Below are 21,149 nucleotides of genomic sequence, written 5' to 3'. Positions count from 1 at the left end.
AAAAAATTAATACATATACATCAGGATGACTTTTAATTTGAGGGTAGTATATTGTACATTTTGTTTTCGTATTTTAGTTTGGTTCGTCTTATTAGGTCTTTGTTGGACTTAAAATTTAATTTATTGTGTGTCATTCATTTTAGATAGGTGGAGTTTTGGACTAGATATAATAAGCGTAATGATATAGAAGAAGGATCAATATGAACTCATTCCTTATCCAAAAAATAAATTAAAATGCAAATGTGAATCGTATTTAATGTCCCGGCCATAGAAGGAAAATATCACACAAAAAACTGCCGATCATTAATTCACCTTTCATTTTAGTCTATGTAATCTCAGGACATATTCCAAATGGCTAAACATAAATAGATCGCTATTAAGGATTCGCACCAAGATAACAATTGCCAAAGACCTGTGACCACCTAGGCTAGCTGCAAGCCCTTTGTATGCATGACAGCATGAGAATATGTGATTCACATATTATGCAAATCGTTTTCATAGTTTCATACTAGCTTCGTTGGTGCCCACACGCTTTAGTTGTAAATGTTGGAAAATTGAGTAGTTGTACGTGTGTCACTATCTTGCATACTTGTATGTTTAGAGCTCCTCGACACTATCACATGATAGGGTTGAATGCTAAAATAAATTCGTACCGATGCCTCCAATAAAGATGGTAAATATCATGATAAGAACTAGTAAATGACAACTTAGTATGAGCAAATGACAGCTTAGTATGGCGCACTACTACAGTACAATAATAATGTAATAATGCGTTCAGTTTGGACGTGGAAGCTACTTAGCAATGAGGCATTGAGGATTTGAGGGACAGATAATGGAGGAAGCATTATATGCAAGACATTTCGGTGGTACTTACACGTTCGACCGTGTCGTATACTCGGGATTGCTGAACCTTAAAGTGCACATTGACATTAGAATTTTCGTATCATGGTACGGGATGGATATTTTAACTTTTGTTATCAACTCTTCATAATCAATTTCAACTTTCGTGCAAGTGCTTCTGGTAACTAGACTGATAGTTTGTCACTTCTGTAATATCCTTCGCTTTCAGTTTCCATATAACAAATTAACAATGGTGTTCACGCATTCCAAGTGGTAGCAGTTTCTTATTTCTCAATCTAGAAGCGTTCTTTTGAAAAGAAAAAGGAACAGAAGTCCAATTCTTTGAGTGGTAACAAATGGTGGTTCTGTGTATTGGCACTTCGGACGGTGTGGCCTTCAAGTTCCTTTATCTATATAACAAAAAAAGGAAGTGTAGGGTTGGTAGGGCTTCCATTCTACAGCTCTAACAGTCTAACTCTATTTTCTGAGCTTATGAGTCATCACCGTATCTATGGGCACGGACAAATACTAGTAAAAAAATAAGACGTGAGCTCTTCACTGTTGAAACTTTGAATGCGCTGACATCAGTGACATGCTTGGGTAAAATTCAAAAATTAAAAGTTACATTAGTTTTCCAAATCCTCACACCATTAAACCTGATTGTCTTAAACCTTCGGACTTTGCTTAGGATTTTTTGGGCCCATATATAGCTAAGGTCGTAAAAATGATGTTTTGCTCTCATGTGTGCAAATAAAAAGTGGCGTGAACGGTAAAACAGTAAAACACCCATTGGGGTTGGCTATCTGCTCCCTTTTCTCTCTACATGGATTTAACCTGGTACAAACTACAAAGAGGCCTTCCAAAACTACAGCAAACTGATGGAAAAGAAAATAAAAAGCAATCCTCTCCCTGCCAACCCCCAACAATTACATTGTATTTTTCCTTTCAGGAATCACTTCACCAAATATGTGATAGCTGAAAATCACTCTTTCCTGATAAAGTACGGAGTAGTGACCCATCAGAACGCTGAAAAATGCAAAAAGAACGGGCTGTACACTTGTCCATGCATCCAATGAGAACATATATATCTATTGCGAAGTAACACCCATTGAGCACGTCAGCCAATATCATTAACAGTTTTTAGGTTACAGAACCCTTTTGCATAACCAGATACAAACAATAAATATTTGCCTACAACTTGGACCTTTACTTTCAGTATCATCACTGGCATATTATCCCTAGGAATATACAAAAATGCGGCTGCTAAACTCCTGGCAAGCTCAGAGTGGCAATGACCGAACAACCATAAAAGTCCAATCCAGCCCAAAAAAAAACCCTTGAACAAAGGTTGGTTTGATTCTCCATGGAATAGTGCAAGTCATGTTGGATGACTGATTGACTGTTGTTTGTAACTTGAGCTGCCAACTTTATTTAGTATTAGAGGTTTCTCCTTCGAACTGCTAATTAGTGCGCTCTCGGAGTTCCCAGAGTGGCTTTCACCATAACCTGGTCTCATCCATATCTTTACATGTCCTTCTCGGCATGCGGTAAGAACTGACTCCTGGGTGAATACCAAACCAGAGAGGGGTTCATTGTGGACCCGGTGAGCAACTAGTGGAGAGAGTTTTGGCACGTCTCGCATACTAGGTGCAGGCTGTAGAGTACCCACAGGACAAATGTTATCCCAATGGGAAGACTGGCTTCCAGTGCTGAACGTAGGGGAACCACCAGGAGGGCCTCGACGGAGTGGCACCACAAGCTCATCCATTACCAGGTCCCACAGCAACAATTGTGTATCCTGCTTACGGATTAGTTGACAGATAATGTAATATAAACTGTAACAGGAAATACACGTAAAAAAAGGAAATACATGTAAACAGTATGAACAAAAGGAGGAATGATGCTATCATAAGAAACATGATTCATGTAAGAGATCCTTCAGAAAATAAACCAAAGACTATCAGGTCGGCAACCAGCGCCTCTAATTCCCAAGTGCCCTGCAGTTGGTTCACAATTGGGGCACCAGATAACGCAACAGTTCAAAGTTCACTTTCATCCAACCAAAAACATTTGTACATAAGCAAAAACACAACAAATAGTTATGTTTTGATGTCAAGTGTCAACACTTTTCACGAGCTCGACTTTTACAATTTTCAATACATTGGGTCTATTTTACTAGAAAAGTTTTAGAATTTTTCGAGATTTAGAAGAAGCAATTTTTACTAGGGATATAGATTTTCAGGAAGTCCATTCAGTTGAGAAATTCTATCTGGATGCATTTCGATACACTTTGTTGAATTGAAGTGACTGTAAAACAATTTGGCGTCCAGAGAATATGCATAAAATAAACAAAGAATGTCTCGAGTGTATCTCAGAGAACAGAGCCAAACCAAATAGAACAAAAGTAGGACACCAAGCAACACTATACGAGTGTACGCCTTCCAAATAGGTGAAGGATGGAAAACAATATGATAAAAACTAATTTGAATGAAAGTCTTGCGTAAAATACACAACCATCACAGGGCCTTTTATAAATTAACACTCTGCATGAGCATTTCATGTAAATGCAGCATGGGAAGAGCCTTGAGGAGAAGTGTCCAGAAGTCCAGATGTGGGCGTAGTTGACCAAGGATAGATGTTGTTTTACTTCAAAATTGCCTACCAGAAATAATCTGTTAAGCTCCCCAAACACTCTGAAGTATCCTTTAAAATTATATTTGTACTCTTAAGTTACTCCAATGATACTGTAGGATATCAACAAGCATTCACATTTCAAAAGTGATTGATAGATAATTGTATCTATATTCAAATTATAAATTACGATTTATCAGCATAAATGAAATAAGATGCCATAAAAGAAAATAAGCACACCTGCCCAACAGAACCAAAACGGTACATGACATTCTCCTCTGTCCCATCTGAAGTTGGAGATGTCCAATACGAGTCGAAAGCAACGCCACTCACCTGCAAGTACCCAGCTTGAATTGTTTTTGGATGTTAAATCAAAGATGTCAAACAAGTACAAACATATATATTAAAGAACTAACCCATGAGTTGTGACCCTCTCCCCATGCTACTACCTTCCGATCATCCATACTCCAAACTTGTACCAAGTCATCTTCCCCTCCAGTCAAAATATATTTCCCATCCATGCTGAGAAGCACATTGAACAAATCATTATTTTTTACTTCACAGAAGGAGAGAATGAATTTCATCAAATAAAAAACAATAAGCCAGTATTTTACCTCCAAGCACAACATAATAGGGCACCATAATAGCTTTTCCCGCCACATATTAGTTGTTCCTTCAAGTAGTCAAATACTCTTAAGTAACCTGCATGTGGCACTTGATCTCAGTAAGGTAACAGAATCAATAAAATGTAAGGTATCAGATAGTGCAGTACCATCTCTTCCAACAGTTGCCAAATAGGTTCCATCAGTTGAGAAAGATATGCTATTAATTGAACCCTGGCAAATATGCCATCTGGCAATTGGGTTACTCTGCAAGTTAAGGGAGAAAAAAGTCAGCATCCAGGACAAGATTAGTCACTGCTATGTGTAGAGGAGTTTAATGCAAAGATGATTCTAATGGAGCCCCAAATACGTCTGGTCCTTAATAAGTTAATAGCACTTAGTATTTAGGAAGGTGTATGAGACATAACCTTGAGGCAAGGTATACCATATACGAGCTAAACCTGACAGGCTTAACTTTGCTTAGGTGTAGGCAAGGCTTAGACCTAGAACAACGAGGCGAAAGCCTCAAGGCTGTCTGATTATTAAGGCCAATGTAGCAGCGTTAATGGACCGTAGCATCCAGATAGAAAACAATTCAGTTTTCTTTTTCTTCTACCTTTTTTCTATTCAAAAAAATTAAAACGTGAGTCTTTTTTACTCCTTTTCTCACATTGGCCCATTAACATTCTTGTATGACTGGAAACAGCCCTAAGCGTTATAGGAAGCTCTTCTCCTCAATGCTCTTACCAATTTTTCTCTAAGCTCCCAAGAATCTAACAAAAGATTTAGAGAAATCATCATAAGTTCCACAGAATTTCTAGTGTTACTTACAAAATAATGCAAGAATCTCAGTAATTGGTTTTTATTTGAGGTATGTGGATGTTTTCAGGCTGTTATTGATTCTAGTTAACACCAGATATTATATTGGACGTTTTCAATGCATAGTCAAGTAGGCATATACAAGAAATAGATTAGTTCTCTTTTATTTTCAATTTGCAAAATATGTTTTGCTTAACTGAAAGTTTTTCCTGATAGTTTTCAACAAAACAGGATTTGATTTCCAAGCAGTTGGTCGGTGTTTCCACACTAAAAATCTACCAAAATAGATGCAAATCTAGCAAAAACTTTGCTGCCATTTCAAAATTGCATGATTTTACCCATCCTGCATCCGGGAAATCCCTACTCTAGCTCAAAATCATCTCCCTGCCCTAGCACAAATCTATGTGGTAAACAAGCATATCAACAATAGTGTTATTTGTATATTTCGGGTTAGTTTATCTGTTGTATTGCTCTTGATGCTGAAACGTGTGGGAGTTCATGCTGTTAACACTTAAGATGGTAATTAGGGTTTATTTGGAGAATTTTGCTTAGGTGGGACTCATCTGCTCTCCTTATCCCTTAGTGCCTCGCCATCATATGTTACATATCTATTGCTAAGGGTGTCAGCCTACAGTAGTTGCCAATTTGTATGTCAAAGTTCCACAATAATTACTAATGTATACCTTATACCTCTTTGGGATACACACATTAAGAAATGAATTGTTTTGGATCCAGCTAGCACGAGTATTTTGGTTCATTTGATGTATATTTTTGGCCCATCTCACCAGGGGAATAGCATCCAGTATTTCTGTGAGGGCGGCTGCACTCACTATGTCCATGTCCGATAGAGCAACATGAATTCCTAAGTCTCAAGCACATAATCGGGGAAAAACACGGAATAGAGGTCTCTCACCCAGCCATGCATCCTCCTAGAACCAGATCCTCTCACCAATACCCAAAATGAATTTGGTGTTCTACACAAATAACTCCTTGTCCTTTCCAAACCCCACAACCATAAGGAACGGACACCGGACCACTAATCCACCCCATTTGGTCACCAAACCTACAGGTAATCACCTTCCTACACAGACATCTCTCTCCTCCCAAACTACCATAAGCATTTACCTAACAAAGCAAGTTTGAACTCACGTAAACTCCTAACACCCAAACCACCAGATTGCTTCAACAAATAAAGCGTCTTTCATCCACCAGGTGGAACCTATGTCTTTCCTGACATCCCAAAGAAAGTTCCTAAAAATCGCTTCCAACTTATGCCCTACACTCAATGACATGTGAAAAAGAGGCATGTCGTAAACATGCATTCTAGAGAGAGGCTCTTGATTAAGATAACATGGTCGCTTTTGGAGAGGAAGCTTCCTTTGTTAACTGCAATCTTCTTGCTAAAAATCTCTACAACCAGGTCCCAAATAGCTTTAGACCTATAATCCACCACCATACGAAGACCTAAGTATCTAGAAGGAAGAACCCTAGGTGTACAATCTATAGCAGAGGTCATACCCCCTTGCCCACTCCAAAAGTAGAACTCTTGCCTCTTAGGCTCGTAGCCATATTAACCATCAAACCAGAGACGACCTTGAAGCAACACAGGTACCCCTAAGGATTCTGAGATGTTCAATATCATTCCTCAGAAACACCAGCTTCTCATTTACAAACTAGACATGAGAAATAAGGATATTATCCTGGCCCACTTGAAAACCTTCAAGAACTCCTAAACTTGGCTTTATCAATCATTTTACTAAACACCTCGACTACCATAAGGGGGAGTGGGGGCAAAGGATCCCCTTGCCGAATGCCCCTGTCAAGATGTCCCAAAGTTGAAGAGATGGCTTAGCCATCGCAAAGCAGTCAACGAATGTTTCAAGCATCAACCCAATCTCTATGTTTCACACCATGAGGCGCAAATGTCTATCCTTAAACTTTTAGTTAGACAGCTTTGGCCTCCTGACTTGTGATGAGAAGGGAAGGTTTTCTACTGAGTCCTTTACTTTTGGCTTCGTTCTATAAATTCCCCCTTTTAAATCTAGATCTGGACCAATTCCTACTTTCCATGGCACAATCATCTGGGGTTCCAAAGCACCTTCAAAAGTTGCAATTCTTTGAGTAGTGAGCCTCTTTAAACCGTATCACCATAAAAAACCTTGGGATGAGATTGTTAGGGAAATTGTTGCTATTTATTTTCTGTCAACTTTGTTTGAATGAGCGCGAGTCTGTGAGTATACCCTTTGTGGTGTCCATTCTCTTGGGGTATTTGCAGTATATTTATTTGCATGTCATGGAATTTCTTGATGTGTTGAGTAAGGACCTTTGCTTTGTAGTTTCTCGTTTTTATTTTTTGTCTTTCTTTTGGCTTTTTGGTCGTTGTACTAGTAGGACACCTAATCCTAATTTCTTTTGATTGGTTTCATATTAATATATAAATTATATTTTCCAATCAAAATTTTAAAAACTTGGGGGCATCCAACTCAAAACCAATTTGGTGGTGAGTGGAGAGGCCCGGGACCTTTTATACTATATTTCAAAGCTTTAAAATCCCATGTGGGAACTAAACATCTCAACATGCCCTACACGTGTGGCATTACTTGAACCCAACACATTGACAACACACTTGACTTGAGGGACGTGGAGTCAACGGGGCTGTTTGGGCAAACACAATAGCCTGCTCTAATACCATCTTAAACTTTAGGGCATCCGGCTCAAAACCAAATGTGATGAGTGGAGATGCCCAAGAAATTGTATACTATACTGCAAGGTTTTGAACATCACATGTGGAACTATACTAAACATCTCCCCACCATCCTTAGACGATGAGTGGCTTGTGGTTTCTAATCCCCAAGACAGTCAAATACAACCCAGAATCCTCCATCAAGTAGAAAACAAAAAGGTGTCACATAATTCATTTAATAAGTTTAATGTCAACTTGATGGAGTTTAAAGAACTAGGGTCATAGATATTGATTAGTGATGATATTAGGTATGCTGGTGTGAGAAGTGAAGAAAAGATCTAGCACCACCACTACACCAACAACACACACAGTAGAGAAAGCCTTAGCAGCAGGTAACTACACAAGTTCACGCAGCTCCTCCTGGGAAGAAAAGGAAAAGGCCCTATTCAGTTACCCAGGCGAAATGAGGACCACAACTCTGAGGAATAATCTCTAGAGTTGGATATCTGTGAAAAAGAATTACACCAATGTGAACTACTACGTCTTGACTCTTGATTCCATACATTTCTCATCCTTCGAGTTTGTTATCATCCCAATGGTTTACACAAGTAAAACCCTCCCTCCACATCAAAGTCTTGATATGATGACCACTGATCTGGTTCTTAAGATATCCTCTTCCTATACTTCAATATCTTTTAATCACATGGCAATAATCTTGGTTTAAATTTTCATTTCACAGTGGCCCTCCTGAAACTCAGCAACTGACATCAAAGTCTCTCAAGTAATAGGCAAACCTCAGTTATGTTGAACCTGAAGCTGAGTTTAATCTTCTATTCACTAACGAAAATAAAAAATCTAAATCCTCTTAGGAGAGACAAGGGAGCTATTAAAAAATGTGGTGCAATTCAATCCTGAAGCCTGAAGGTAGTTAACACATCACACGTTGACAATCTTAATTTTAATCTTCATTTCATACAGTTGACCCCTATAATTCAAAACCTTTACATCAAAGTTGCTCAAAATGATAGGAAGAAACCTCAATTACGTCAAATACGAAGCGATCTGGGTAGGATCTTATATCCATCAAACAAAAATCCTCTTAGTAAGTTAGTAGAAATATAGGAAGTAAACCAGAAATATAATGCAATACAAATCAGTCTACTACACACATCATATACATACAGAGTATACAGTAAAGTTATATTATTGCTAATGAAGAAGAAAGTTGAGATAGAAAAGAGAGTTTGGCTTAGTTAGTTTCGGCCTTCTCTCACTAATCTTATATAGGAAAATAGTCTCCCACCTATCTAATGACTTACAAAGCCCTCAAACATATACTTTCTACATTTTTCTTTTGTTTCTTCAGAAAGGAAAGCATGTAGAAACAAAATTCAAACTAAAATCATTGATCAAATAAAACAGAAATAATGGACAGAATAAAAAATGAGAAAATAGTAAAAAAGTGCTAGAGGATACAAAAAAATAAACAGCAAATAAAATAAACAAATACCTTACTGGACTTTGCATGCGCAACAGAAAATTGAGTTTGATCCTTGATAACAGGAAATGAAGAATCGCCACTACCATCCTTGCTCTACAAGGAATATAAAGCAACTTAAATTTTATTCGGTTTGTGCAGCATCAGAAACAACAAAAGGAAGCTCAAATTGCACTTACGCTGCACTTGGTCTAGAAACAAAATACGTACAAGCATGCTACGCAAGATATTATAAGTAAAAAATGTGGTTCGACTTTTGAAGCCTTTTGCGGCATATTTTTCTTCTGGTTTATTTCTTTTTTCTCTTTTATGATTGGCAAAATTCACTTTGAATTGATAATAACAATGATAAAGTTGGCAAAGCTTTGGCGGCGTCTTGGTAATTTACCTGCTACCAAACTACAGAAGTTGACCAAATTTGCACTCAATGCCATTACTTTCAAGCGAGATTTATATTAAGACAGGCTGTCAGGTCACACCCTATCCCTCTCATAGTATTCTCATTAACGTAAATTAACAAAAATTTGCTCTGCGGTCATTTGTTTAAACCAAGAACCATCTCAATTTTTCTCAGTAATATTTAATAGAAATTTGAGGCTGACCTTTTCATACACATACAAGTTTCCATCTGCATGAGCAACGATGAAAGCACCATCACCTTCAGGAACCCATGCAACGCTAGCACATCGACTGAAATAAACTAAAAGTTTGTTATAACCACACTACTAACCAACTGGTATGCTATAAAGTCCATAAAAGTGAGAACATACACACAAATATAAATCCATCTTATATTCATAATTCAATAAACAATTATGAGTTCCCAGGTTTTTATTTTGTCAACGTATGTATTTATTCTTTTATAAAAGTCAATCATTCACATATCAGAAGTTACAAATATTCGAGTGTCACCAAATGGGATGTGTAATTTGACACATCCACATAGGCTCCACACAGGAGCCACATGTGAATTCAAAAGACAGCTAGACATTGGCTCTCACGTAAAACACACATCCAGCGACGAACCCATGGAAACTTTTTGGAAAACTTTTAAAAACAATTTGGACTCCAAAAGTATTGGCTTCCCATTGGGTCTTCTAGATGGACCCTGGTTTGAATAGGAAAATGGGATGGCACATGAAATGAAGTCTCACTTTTTTAAAAAAATTACTTTTACTTTTATCGGTAAAATTCATTCAATGGTTCAAAGTTTACAAAAGTTTACAAATATTGGTTCTCATAGCAAGATACTACAAGCATCCCTTCCCAATTAGGTAATTACTAACCCATTTCACGATACTAGAGTGTCCAAGTTACAAACAAAATATTGATATGTCATTCCTTTAAAGTAAGTACTAGCACATGCTCAATCATGTATCTCCTCTTTAACCTCTTCCACAACCTTGTACATATCCTCTTCCACTTGCCCAAAGAACATTGTATATCTCTGTTCCACAAGATCCAAACAATAGCACTAGGGAAGTGCTCCGGTATCCATGTGGCCTTGTAGAAAGCGGTTGAGAAATAGCATTCCTACTAAGCGCCTCCTTGATGTTAGTCGGTAACCTCCAAGGTTTTTGAAAAGATAAATACAATAGCTCCTATGCCCCCTTTGAGAAGGCACATGTGAGAAGAATATGAGCCACATTCTCCTCTTCCTCTTTGCATAGTTTCACATAGTGAACAAACATTTTGGAATCCCATACCTTTTCTATTCAAGACATCTATGGTTTTTATTGCCAACAAAAGAAAGACACTTAAAATGGAATTGAGCTCTTTCATATCTCCTTGTATGGAAAGTTATGAATCACCTCATGACCTCTAAGATTTTTCAAACAAAACTTCGACAAAACCTGGTAAAAAAAATTCATCAAGAACTCTTCCTTATTGTCTCAAACCCATCTTTTCCTATCAATTTCCCCAAATTTCTCCCCCTCTTGGTAAATGGTAGTCCAGAAGATTAAGAAGATTCAAACTCCCAATCATTCAAGCCCTTTCTTAATGTCGCATTCCACTCCACTCCATTCACCCTTCTAATCATGTAGTCCGCTACCCATTGGCCAACATATACATGCCACCAAACTGCTCCCTCAAAGGTGACTCCCACATCCAAATATCATCTGAAACAGAAATACTCTCCAGTGCCAGGTGAAAAAACAAAAATTTCGGGAAAATCACTCCACCCACTAACAATGCCTCTCTAAAATGTTATCCCTTGTGGATTTTCTAACAGGTTGTGTTAATTTCATCATCATCTAGACATCTACTCAAATCACTTCTAAAGATTGTACGATAACAGATGTAGTACGAGTAATGAAGTTTCCAGAAACAGAGTTCTTCAAGACAACATATGTCAACCTTTAATCAAAATGATCTATCTTTAGCAATTTGAGATATGTAATTAAAAACACATGAATGTTACTTAGTTTACTTTAAAATTTATCGTTCTTTTTTGTGCCATAATGCATAATCTGATATTCAAATACAGTAGTCTCTACTTTCGACAGGATCTAGATTGTAAGTTTGTTATACTTGTTTTTTTTTCCTTTTTTTTCATTCGAGGTAAAGATATATTTCATTCATTTCCATAAATAGCGAAAGTACATAATACATACCTCTACTTAGTAAGGCACTAAGTTAGGAGGTTCTAGCATCCCATCTGCAAGGAGTAATACACCAATACAATACAACACCCTACAACACAAATGACTCACAATGAACCAAAAAGTCTTGGAACCTCAACTCCTACAAAGTTGCCCCTAGACCATTCGTACAGTGTTCCCTCGACTTCCAACAAGGCTTTGTATATTTCTTATGTCTTGTGTTCGAAGATTCTTCGGTTCCTTTGCTTCCAAAGAACCCAACTTATAGCTCTAGGTAGATGCTCTGCTATCCACCTTGCCTTAAGAGAAAGAACATGTGGGATTATGTCCCCTACCAAGCACATCCTCAACCCTATCCTGTGAGATCCAAGGCTTGTTCAAAGATTGAAATAATAGTTCCCACACCCTGTTGGCAAATAGACATCGAAGAACATGGTCCACATCCACTGTACTCGTCCTACACAAGACACTCATCCACAATATCCATACCTATGGCATTAAGCTTATCTATGGTGTATTCTTCTTAGATAAACCATCCAAGTCAAGAACGCGGCCCTAAAAGGAATGGAAAGCATTCATATCCTTCTGTGGAAAATTGACCATAATCTCTTGTGGCTTTAAACTCAAGATCGCTTCATTTTTTCGCTAGTACCTCAACGACAGATTTAACAATGAACTCGCTGCTCTTATCCCTCAAACTTTTGCCCCTTCTTGATAAATGGTTGCCATCATGTCGGTGATGATAGTGACCTCCCAATGGTAAGTCTACTCTTACCATATAATCACCCCATACATTTCTATTCTCCACTCTTACCATATAATCACCAACTCTAGCATTGTTATTCGATGTTATTTTCAAAAATAGGGGTGTATTGCTCTTTAAATGTTTAACCTCGATTCCGTATGTCATGGCAAAAAGATAATGAAGTTGCCCCAACCTTTCATGCTGCCCCTCCATAGTGTAATCTCATAGGGACCCTGAGGAATTTTTTGGCTTCCACACACTTCCACCCTCACCATATTTATCCACCATGACCCTCCGCCAAAGAAATTCTTTTTCCACTCCATATCACCACAACCATTTTGCTAACAAAGCTTCCCCCAAGGCCTCTTGTTCCTTGCTAAGACTAAGTCTATCCCACCTCATCCAATGAATCTTCCTCCTCTCTTCACTACAACCCCATACTAACCTCCTATATCCCATCTCAAGTAGCTCTATCACTCCTTTAGGAATAGGAAAAAGTACAAGAAAGTAGTTGGGACATGGGATTGTTATACTTATTCTATTTGTACACGATTAGTCATATGGATCTTATATTCTTTGCTTTCTATTCGAAAAAGACTAAGAAATTCAAGTTTAATAAGTTAGTTATCACCAATGCACTCTTTGTAACAAAATTATTATAAAGTCCTGATCCATCATTATTTTTTCATATTACGTAAACAAATGACTATTGATTTTTTTTTCATAAGGTTTTCTACTTTTATTGTCAAAAAGTAGTAAATAAGTATGTGGTTCTGAATGCCATTTCCTTCATCTCAATTTCTAATATTATCCTCGTTAACATTATGTCTTTTATTATTATTTTATTTATAGAAAATCCACTAATGTTAACTTATAAAAAAAACAAAGAAAAAAAATATATATATAAAATATAAAACTTCAATTTATTTGCTTGGTGCAACCGATGTGAACCATGGGTATCCAACGCTTGTATCCCTTAAAGCACAATAATATCCAAATTATACATTAATTCTACAAATCTCAACCCCTAAAACTAGGTGATTGTTGTCCTAATCAACTAGTGTTTCCTTGACCTCTCCCACTGTCTTTTCAATCTCCTTTTCTTATTTCTTAAAGACCCTCAAGTTTTTTTCCTTCCATAATGTCCACATGGTAACTTATGGAAGATGCTCCAGACACAAACACACACACGCACGCACAAAAGAAAAACAAAAAAAGCCTTAGCTTGGATGTGGTAGCAGTATAATCTCCTTCGCCAATGCCTCCCTAACTTTCGTGGTGCCGTTCAAGGGGAAGAAGAAGAGAAAGAAGGAGATAAGAATCACTGGAAATATAGGACGAAAAAGAAAACAACAAGGTGCAGAAAGAAGGGACAAAGGGGAAGGAGATAAGAAGGAAAGATGGAGAATGAGATGAGAAGGGTAAGGCTTACCTATTTTCCATACAGTAAGTCATCCTTCATCTTCCTTTTTCCCTTTTTAGAGTTAAAAAGAGCAATGTACTTTATCAATGAAAATGAGAAAAACTGTACGGTGAGGAAACCTACGTACAACTAAGAAGCAAAAGCCAATACTACAAAACACAAGAAGCCCAACCAGAAAACCACAACTCAGCAACCTACCCTCTGCACTTTCTATCAGTGAGTCCTATCAGAACACAAAGCTCCCAAACAGGGTATTTCTCCACTCCTCCCAAACCTCAACCAAGTAAATATCAGGCCTTCATTGCAACGAAGTTTCTTTGGAGGACAATAATTTATTATCAAAATTTCACCTATTCCTCTCCAACTAGATGGCCCATAAGATGGAAAAGGAAAAATGTTACATTATCTGTTAGCCACAGAGGAATGGAGTTGAGAACCCAAGCAGCTAATAATTCCTTTACAGAACGGGGGACAGCCCACACAACCATATAGATTGATGAACACAATACACCAGCCAAGAATACTTGCACTTAATAAGAGTATAGCAGACTGATCTTCATCTGACACACAAAGGACAAAAGTTGACAACGGGTTCCTTCCTCTTTTTAAAGTTATCCATTAATCAATGGAAGGATCTTACTAGGTGTTACTACGCCACATGCAAAAGAGACTTGGGAGAGAACTTTGAATGTCTCGCAAATGTATCAGGAGACTGTAAAAGGGAATAAAGATATAGGTTCAGGAAGCCAGGAGCAAAGGAAAAAAAATCCAGAAGAGAAGCGCACATTCTTGCTTAATAATCCACAGAAGACTATCTTTGCTTGGTCTGACAAATCACAATAACCCAATCCCTCCACGCAGCTGGGGTCTTCTCCTCCCAAGTCTCGTTCAAGGATAATACCTATATCTGCTAAGTTAACAACATGTTTTGATGCGGACATCAGTATGGTCAAAGCCCATGGGTTGTGAGCCCACTAGTTTAGTTATTATATTTTAGTTGCTGACACGTGTCGTGTTACTATTGGTTTATAGTTTTTAGGATTAGTATAAATAATGGATTTGTAATTAGGGTTCAGGGAGAATTGTGTTATTGAGAATATTTCAAAGAGAAATAAAGATTTGTTTTAGTTTTAGTTGTTTTGTTTAATTCAAGAGTAGATTTGATAAACTGAAGCTTCCGCCAGTTTAATCTACATCATTTGGTATCGGAGCACGAATCGTTCCTGAGTAAAATCCAATGTTCCTTTTTCTTATTCGTTTTTAATTTTCCGTGTTACTGTTCATCGGAAACACTATTCACGCATTACTATTCATCGCGTTACTGTTCATCCGAAAATTGATTTTCTGTCTGTCTTCTTTCAAGATCAATGTTTTAATTTTTATGCCGTATATCAAGAAACCAGAGATGGAACACCTAGAAGAAAATTATCAGGGCTTGAATGCCAAGTTTGAAGCTATGCAAGAAACCTTGAATGCACTTCTAGCCGCCCAACAACAAAATTCTAGGGTTTCTCCAGAAGTTAGTTTACCTTTTCAGCAGCCGTCACAAGTTCCACTATTAATGGCGCCTTCTCAAAGTTTTCAGACACTGCCATTTTCTATATCATTCGGCTATTATCCAGATCTCTATCAGCAGCAGATGATGTATCAAGATTATTCTCCTTATTATCAGTCTTGGAATCCTAGTCAGTATCAATATGTGCCATAGTATGTGCCTAACCCTAATCTGGGATATGTGCCTATGCCAAGCTATCCTCAACAAGAATTTTCTATGTGCCTATGCCAAGCTATCCTCAACAAACTGCTCCAGCGCCGCAGGGTCTTGAAGTGGTGGGTGCGCTTATTGTGACTACAGTACTCTCGCCTCCTACCTTGGTCACTACTACTGCACCAGCAGACACTACAGTACTTCCAGCACCCACAGATACTATCTTGCTAGAACAAGTTGCAGACCAGTACCAACCACTGCGTCCTTTTGATGTTCGGTCTGGTCACTCGACTCCTCACCCAGATGTTACTGGCTGCAATAGCAGGCCAGAAACGAGTTGAACAATGGCTCTAGCATGACCATCCAGTCGAGGTTCCTCCATTAGTTCGTGAACCTTTTAATCACGTTGTGTCATGTTTTGAGCGTGATAACAAACAAAATCAGCAGGTTCATCACCTTCCATTGCAACAAAGACGTCCTGCTGACCAGATCTATGAAGGTCTTGTTCATCCAACTCAGCAAGCACAACGTGGTGGTTATAACGATCCTTTTCTAACCAATTTTGAGAAGGTTTTTGCTCGCTGCCACAAAACACTTCAACGCATACTTCGTGACTTCCAGTATTCGTTGTGTTTCAAGAAAGGAGTACTAGCAACATTGTGGTATCATGTTATTTGTTTGCTAGGTTACATGGACACGGCACTTTTGAAAAAAATGTGTGTCGACACCGTGTCGACACGGATACGTGTGTCGACACACCTAAAAACGGCAAAATTCGGCAGATCTAGAAGAGAAGAAGAAAAAATTGAAAACAATAGAAAAAGAAATAAAGAAATAAATAAAGAAAGAAAGAAAAGAAGATTAGAAGAAGAGTTAGTGGGTTACCTGTTTTAGCTTCGTCTTATTTATTCCTCTTGACTTTTGAGGTGGTGGCGTCTGAGTTCTTGTTGCAGATCTAGATCTAGGGTTTGTGTTTGAGGTGGATATTGGGTAATGACTAAAAAGTCTAACTAAACATTGGACTGTATGCCCTGCTCAAAACTTGGGCTTGTATACAAAACAATTCCCATTGGGCTTCTCTTACTTGGGCCGTATTTTATGTCTAACTAAACATTGCAAATAGGCTTAATTTTTATTAGGCTTCTCTTATATGGGCTTTGTTTTATGTCTAACTAAACATTGCAAATAGGCTTAATTTTTATTGGGCTTTTCTTACATGGGCCGTGTCCCCGTGTCGATCTCCAACAGCTCGCCGTATCCGACACCCCGTATCCGTGTCGGACACCGACACACGTGCCCGTGTCAATGTAACTTAGTTTGTTTGAGCCGATATTTGGGCAAGATTCGAGGTCGAATTCCTCATAACCTCAAGAGGATAACGTATACAAGTTTGAAGAGCTTTTGCATATTGGTGGGTTTTTATGTCAACAAACTTGTGGACAAGCTTCTTCAACATGGGGAGAGTGATGCGGATATCAGTACGGTCAAAGCCCATGGGTTGTGAGCCCACTAGTTTAGTTATTCTATTTTAGTTGTTGACACGTGTCGTGTTACTATTGGTTTATAGTTTTTAGGATTAGTATAAATAATGGGCTTGTAATTAGGGTTTAAGGAGAGTTGTGTTATTGAGAATATTTCAGAGAGAAATAAAGATTTGTTTTAGTTTTAGTTGTTTTGTTTAATTCAAGAGTAGATTTGATAAACTGAATTTGATAAACTGAAGCTTCCGCCAGTTTAATTTACATCACGTTTACTCTACATAGTCTTGTAGGATAATCCTTAAATTTGTAGTTGCTGGGTCCAGAAAAAGGAGAACCCAACACAAGTCAATATCAATGCAACATTGCTCTAGCATTCAAAAGAAGGTAGGTATGGAAACACTTATTTAATGACTTCTCTAATTACTCGCCCTTGCTTCGTAGAGGATATCCTCCCATATCCTTCAAAAAGCACAAGCACACTGAATAAAGGCAAGCACACAAGAAAGTAATGAACCATCAATTTAAGAAGGTCCAGATCTGTTTGATGCTAGCACTCAACACAGAATGGAAGAATGGACACCTCACATCATGAGAGGATGTCATAGATCTCTCTCTCTCTCTAAAATCCTAATATCTTGTTTCAGGGACAACACAAAGATCATATATCTGTAAGTTATCTAATAGATCCATGTGGTTCATCACTTCATATGGGTCTCTAATGAATCAAGCCGTTTTGTGTTTCCTAATTCAAATGTATATTAGCTAATTGAAATACAAAACGGGCAAACATATATACAGATAGAGCAAATATGTGCGTAAGCATTATTTTTGGATATAAGAAAAATATTAGGGAAGTCAAAAATCTGTGTGTGACATTGTTCACCCAAAATAAACTCGCTCATAAAACACAAAGGTGGTTCTGAATATAAAAAAAGAATGAGAAACCATTATCACTTTAAAGTAAAAACATAGAATCTCCTCCACAATTCATACGTCCATCATTTGGTCTTACAAGGTTTACAAATAACTAGGTCAAATTAATAGATTTTTTCAGAAAATAAAGTTATCACATATTCAATATGAAATACTATAGATTTCAAAGTATTGTGTAGAAACTATACATACAAAAAGCATTAAAAATGACAATGCTTGCCTGCTATTAACTGAACAATCTTTGTTGTAATGTTGTGCTCCAACCAGCTTCTTCCCGACATCTTGCAATTGTTGCCTCAACGACACCGAGTAAACTAGAAAGAAGACACTAACATATGAGAAAACAAACTCAAAAATCGAGAAAATCTCAAAAAAGTCTCGCAAACTAAATCCGGAAAAGGAGCATTACCATCTCCAGAATTCAATCCAATAACCAAGTCATGCCCATCTTTTGCCTCCGGATCAAATGCATGACAAACAGGATTGGAAGTGCTAAAATGTATGGACTTAATAGGATCCTACAAATGAAAACACAAACTTCTCAAACTCAAAATTCATTACTAAGATTACCATAAATGTGACAAAAAATGCGTGCTAAACATTACCAAAAAAAAAAAGAAGGTACCTTATCTTGCGAACTATAATCACTTATATAAATAGTATCACCAACATTGAAAATCAAATAAGTCCCCTTTCCATCGAAATTGGAACTACTCAACATATTACTCGCACTCGAACCTCCCGAAGAAGAATTAATCCGATTATGACTATACGGATTAAACCCACTGCCGGCTTTACTAGTCCCATTACCTCCAACAAAGCTAAGCGCACGACTCCCATTAGCACTACCTAATAACCTGGCCGCCGCAGACCTCACTCCACCACCACCACTACTAGTAGAGCTTGAGCTGGACGTCGGGGTAAGTGGTAATTGCGCAGATTTCTCCTTGAGATACGCAATAGTCACCTAACAATAATATAAAACAGTTAAAAATGAATTAGCATATATAATTTGTTAGAAGTAGTATTAATTGTTTTTACCTGAGTGACAGTTTTCCCATGGGCATAGTGAAGCAAACCGGGCGGGTGAGTTTTTTCATATTGAAGCTTATAACGACCTTCTGGGGTTTTGAAATATGCTTTTAAACTACCGTTTGATTGACCGTTGTTGGCGTTGTTATTATTATTCGTCGTGCTGGTTGACATCAACCCGTTGCTGTTTCCAGTGCTGTGTTGCATCATTTTCTTGGAAACTATATATCATATCATGCCAATCCTCCTTCTAATAAAGTGAACAATATTTGTTAATCGATTTGAAATAATATTTGTTTCTATCAAATGAAATATATCGATAAATAAATACCTGAAGAAGAGAGAGAGAATTTTAGATTATTAAGGTTGGTCGTCGATTGATTGTTATGGTTCATCTTTTGGGGTCCGGTCTTGTGGGTGTGATTATAAATTCGGGCATGGACTGTTTAGATTTTGGTGGGACTCTTTTTAAGTTGCGGCGACTGACTGGTGAGTACTGACCATTTCTTTCAAATTGGATATCCGGTTCGAAACCGTTGACCAATTTAGATGGTGTGTTTAACTGGAGTGCAGAGTCCTAACAGATGATGTACATTTGGACATAAAAACGCTATAAATGTTATTTTGTTGGTGGGAGTTTCAACAATCGATAAATATCAAATAATTATAACAAAATAAATATTTAAATCCAAAATTTATACTTTTAAAAAGAGAAGATAAAAATCATCTAACAATAAAGGCCTAGATGTCTTATTGTCTTTCTATTTAACCATTGTTTGTAATTCTAATTGGAAACTAAAATAGAAACCTTACAAAATATATATATACCTTATAAACAATGGTTAAATAGAAAGACAATAAGACATCCAGGCCTTCATTGTTAGATGATATATATATATAGTAGTTTGTAGGCATGTACATACGCATCGGCTCTTTTGAAAATATTTTGATTTTTTTTTAGAAAATTGGGACTACCGTTTTAGTCGCTAACCGTTTTAATTTTACAATAAATTGTTTTAATTAAGTTTTAAAAACCTGTTTTTTTTCAATTGGGAGAGAGATCATGTTTTAATAGGAGAATAATTTCCGTTTTAATTAGATATGCTAGATTCTCCCTTTTCAATAGAGGAGAAAATCCTATTTTAATAGGAAAATGATTCCCGCTTTAATTATAAGTGTTAGAATTTGTTTTAATAGGATATGAATTCTCGTTATAATAGGAGAAGAACTCCCGTTTTAATAGGAGATGACGTGAAATTTTAATAGAGCTCGAAAAATACCCCTTGTGGGAGCTTTAATATTAAGATTAGAAAGTAGACTCGTGCATACGTACCAGCTCTTTTAAAAATTTGCTCAATAATCATAACTATACATATATAAATTTTCTAACAAATTGTGATTCATGTTTTTGTCGTTAAAGCGTTTTAATTTCCTAATAAATTGGTTTAATTAAGTTTTAAAAACCCGTTTTTTAATTTGGGGAGAGATTCCGTTTTAATTTAAAAGTGTGATTCCCGTTTTTAATATGAAAATGATTTCCGTTTTAATTAGAAGTGTTATATTTTTCTTTTTCTATAGGGAGAAATTTCCATTATAATAGGAGAAAGGTTCTCGTTTTAATTATAAGTGCTAAAATTTCTCTTTTCAATAGAAGAGAAATTCCCATTTTACTAGGAGTTGATGAGGTGGAATTTTAAGAGAACCAGAAAAATACCATTTATGGGAGCTTTAAAATATACTAGCTTGTAGGCCCGTGCATATGCATCGGCTCTTTTGAAAACATGTAGATTTTTTTTAGAAAATTGGGACTACCGTTTTAGTCGCTAACCCGTTTTAATTTTCTAACAAATTATTTTTAATTAAGTTTTAAAAACCCATTTTTTAAATTGGGTGAGACATTCTATTTTAATAGGAGAAAGATTTCTGCTTTAATTAAAAGTGTTAAAATTTGTTTAATAGGAGAATAATTCTCGTTATAATAGGAGAATAATTCCCATTGTAAAAAAGGATTTCCGTTTTCAAATATGAGAAAAATTTATGTTTTAATAGGAGATGACGTGGAATTTTAATAGAGCTCGAAAAATACCCCTTGTGGGAGCTTTAATATTAAGATATAGATATATATATATATATATATACTAAAACCAATAA

The 21,149-nt window shown here is 36.9% G+C and overlaps 1 protein-coding gene across 1 annotated transcript; it reads right to left on the bottom strand.

Annotated features, from left to right (window-relative positions):
• Positions 1-1,904: 1,904 nt before the first annotated feature.
• Positions 1,905-19,482, bottom strand: LOC147482057 (uncharacterized). The gene is made up of 12 exons (XM_086576532.1): positions 19,330-19,482; positions 19,008-19,248; positions 18,592-18,933; positions 18,376-18,484; positions 18,187-18,280; positions 9,676-9,763; positions 9,086-9,169; positions 4,244-4,340; positions 4,086-4,173; positions 3,888-3,993; positions 3,712-3,804; positions 1,905-2,638 (listed from the first exon to the last, which is right to left on the bottom strand). Exons 2-12 carry the CDS (start codon positions 19,206-19,208, stop codon positions 2,219-2,221), a joined length of 1,722 nt encoding a protein of 573 aa, XP_086432658.1. The 5' UTR covers positions 19,209-19,248; positions 19,330-19,482; the 3' UTR covers positions 1,905-2,218.
• Between the last annotated feature and the right edge of the window lie 1,667 nt (positions 19,483-21,149).

This window comes from Coptis chinensis, chromosome 8 (assembly GCF_015680905.1).
Source record: "Coptis chinensis isolate HL-2020 chromosome 8, ASM1568090v1, whole genome shotgun sequence".
In the NCBI taxonomy this organism is placed as follows: Eukaryota; Viridiplantae; Streptophyta; class Magnoliopsida; order Ranunculales; family Ranunculaceae; genus Coptis; species Coptis chinensis.
Note: the sequence above shows the minus strand (reverse complement) of the source record. Positions and strands in the feature narration are given on the sequence as shown.

Coding starts and splice junctions, on each gene's coding strand:
- LOC147482057 (XM_086576532.1), bottom strand. CDS start 19,208: ATGATGCAACACAGCACTGGAAACAGCAACGGGTTGATGTCAACCAGC. Junction 18,281..18,375: donor TGGATTGAATTCTGGAGATG/GTAATGCTCCTT, acceptor TCTTCTTTCTAG/TTTACTCGGTGTCGTTGAGG. Junction 4,341..9,085: donor CGCATGCAAAGTCCAGTAAG/GTATTTGTTTAT, acceptor CTTAACTTGCAG/AGTAACCCAATTGCCAGATG.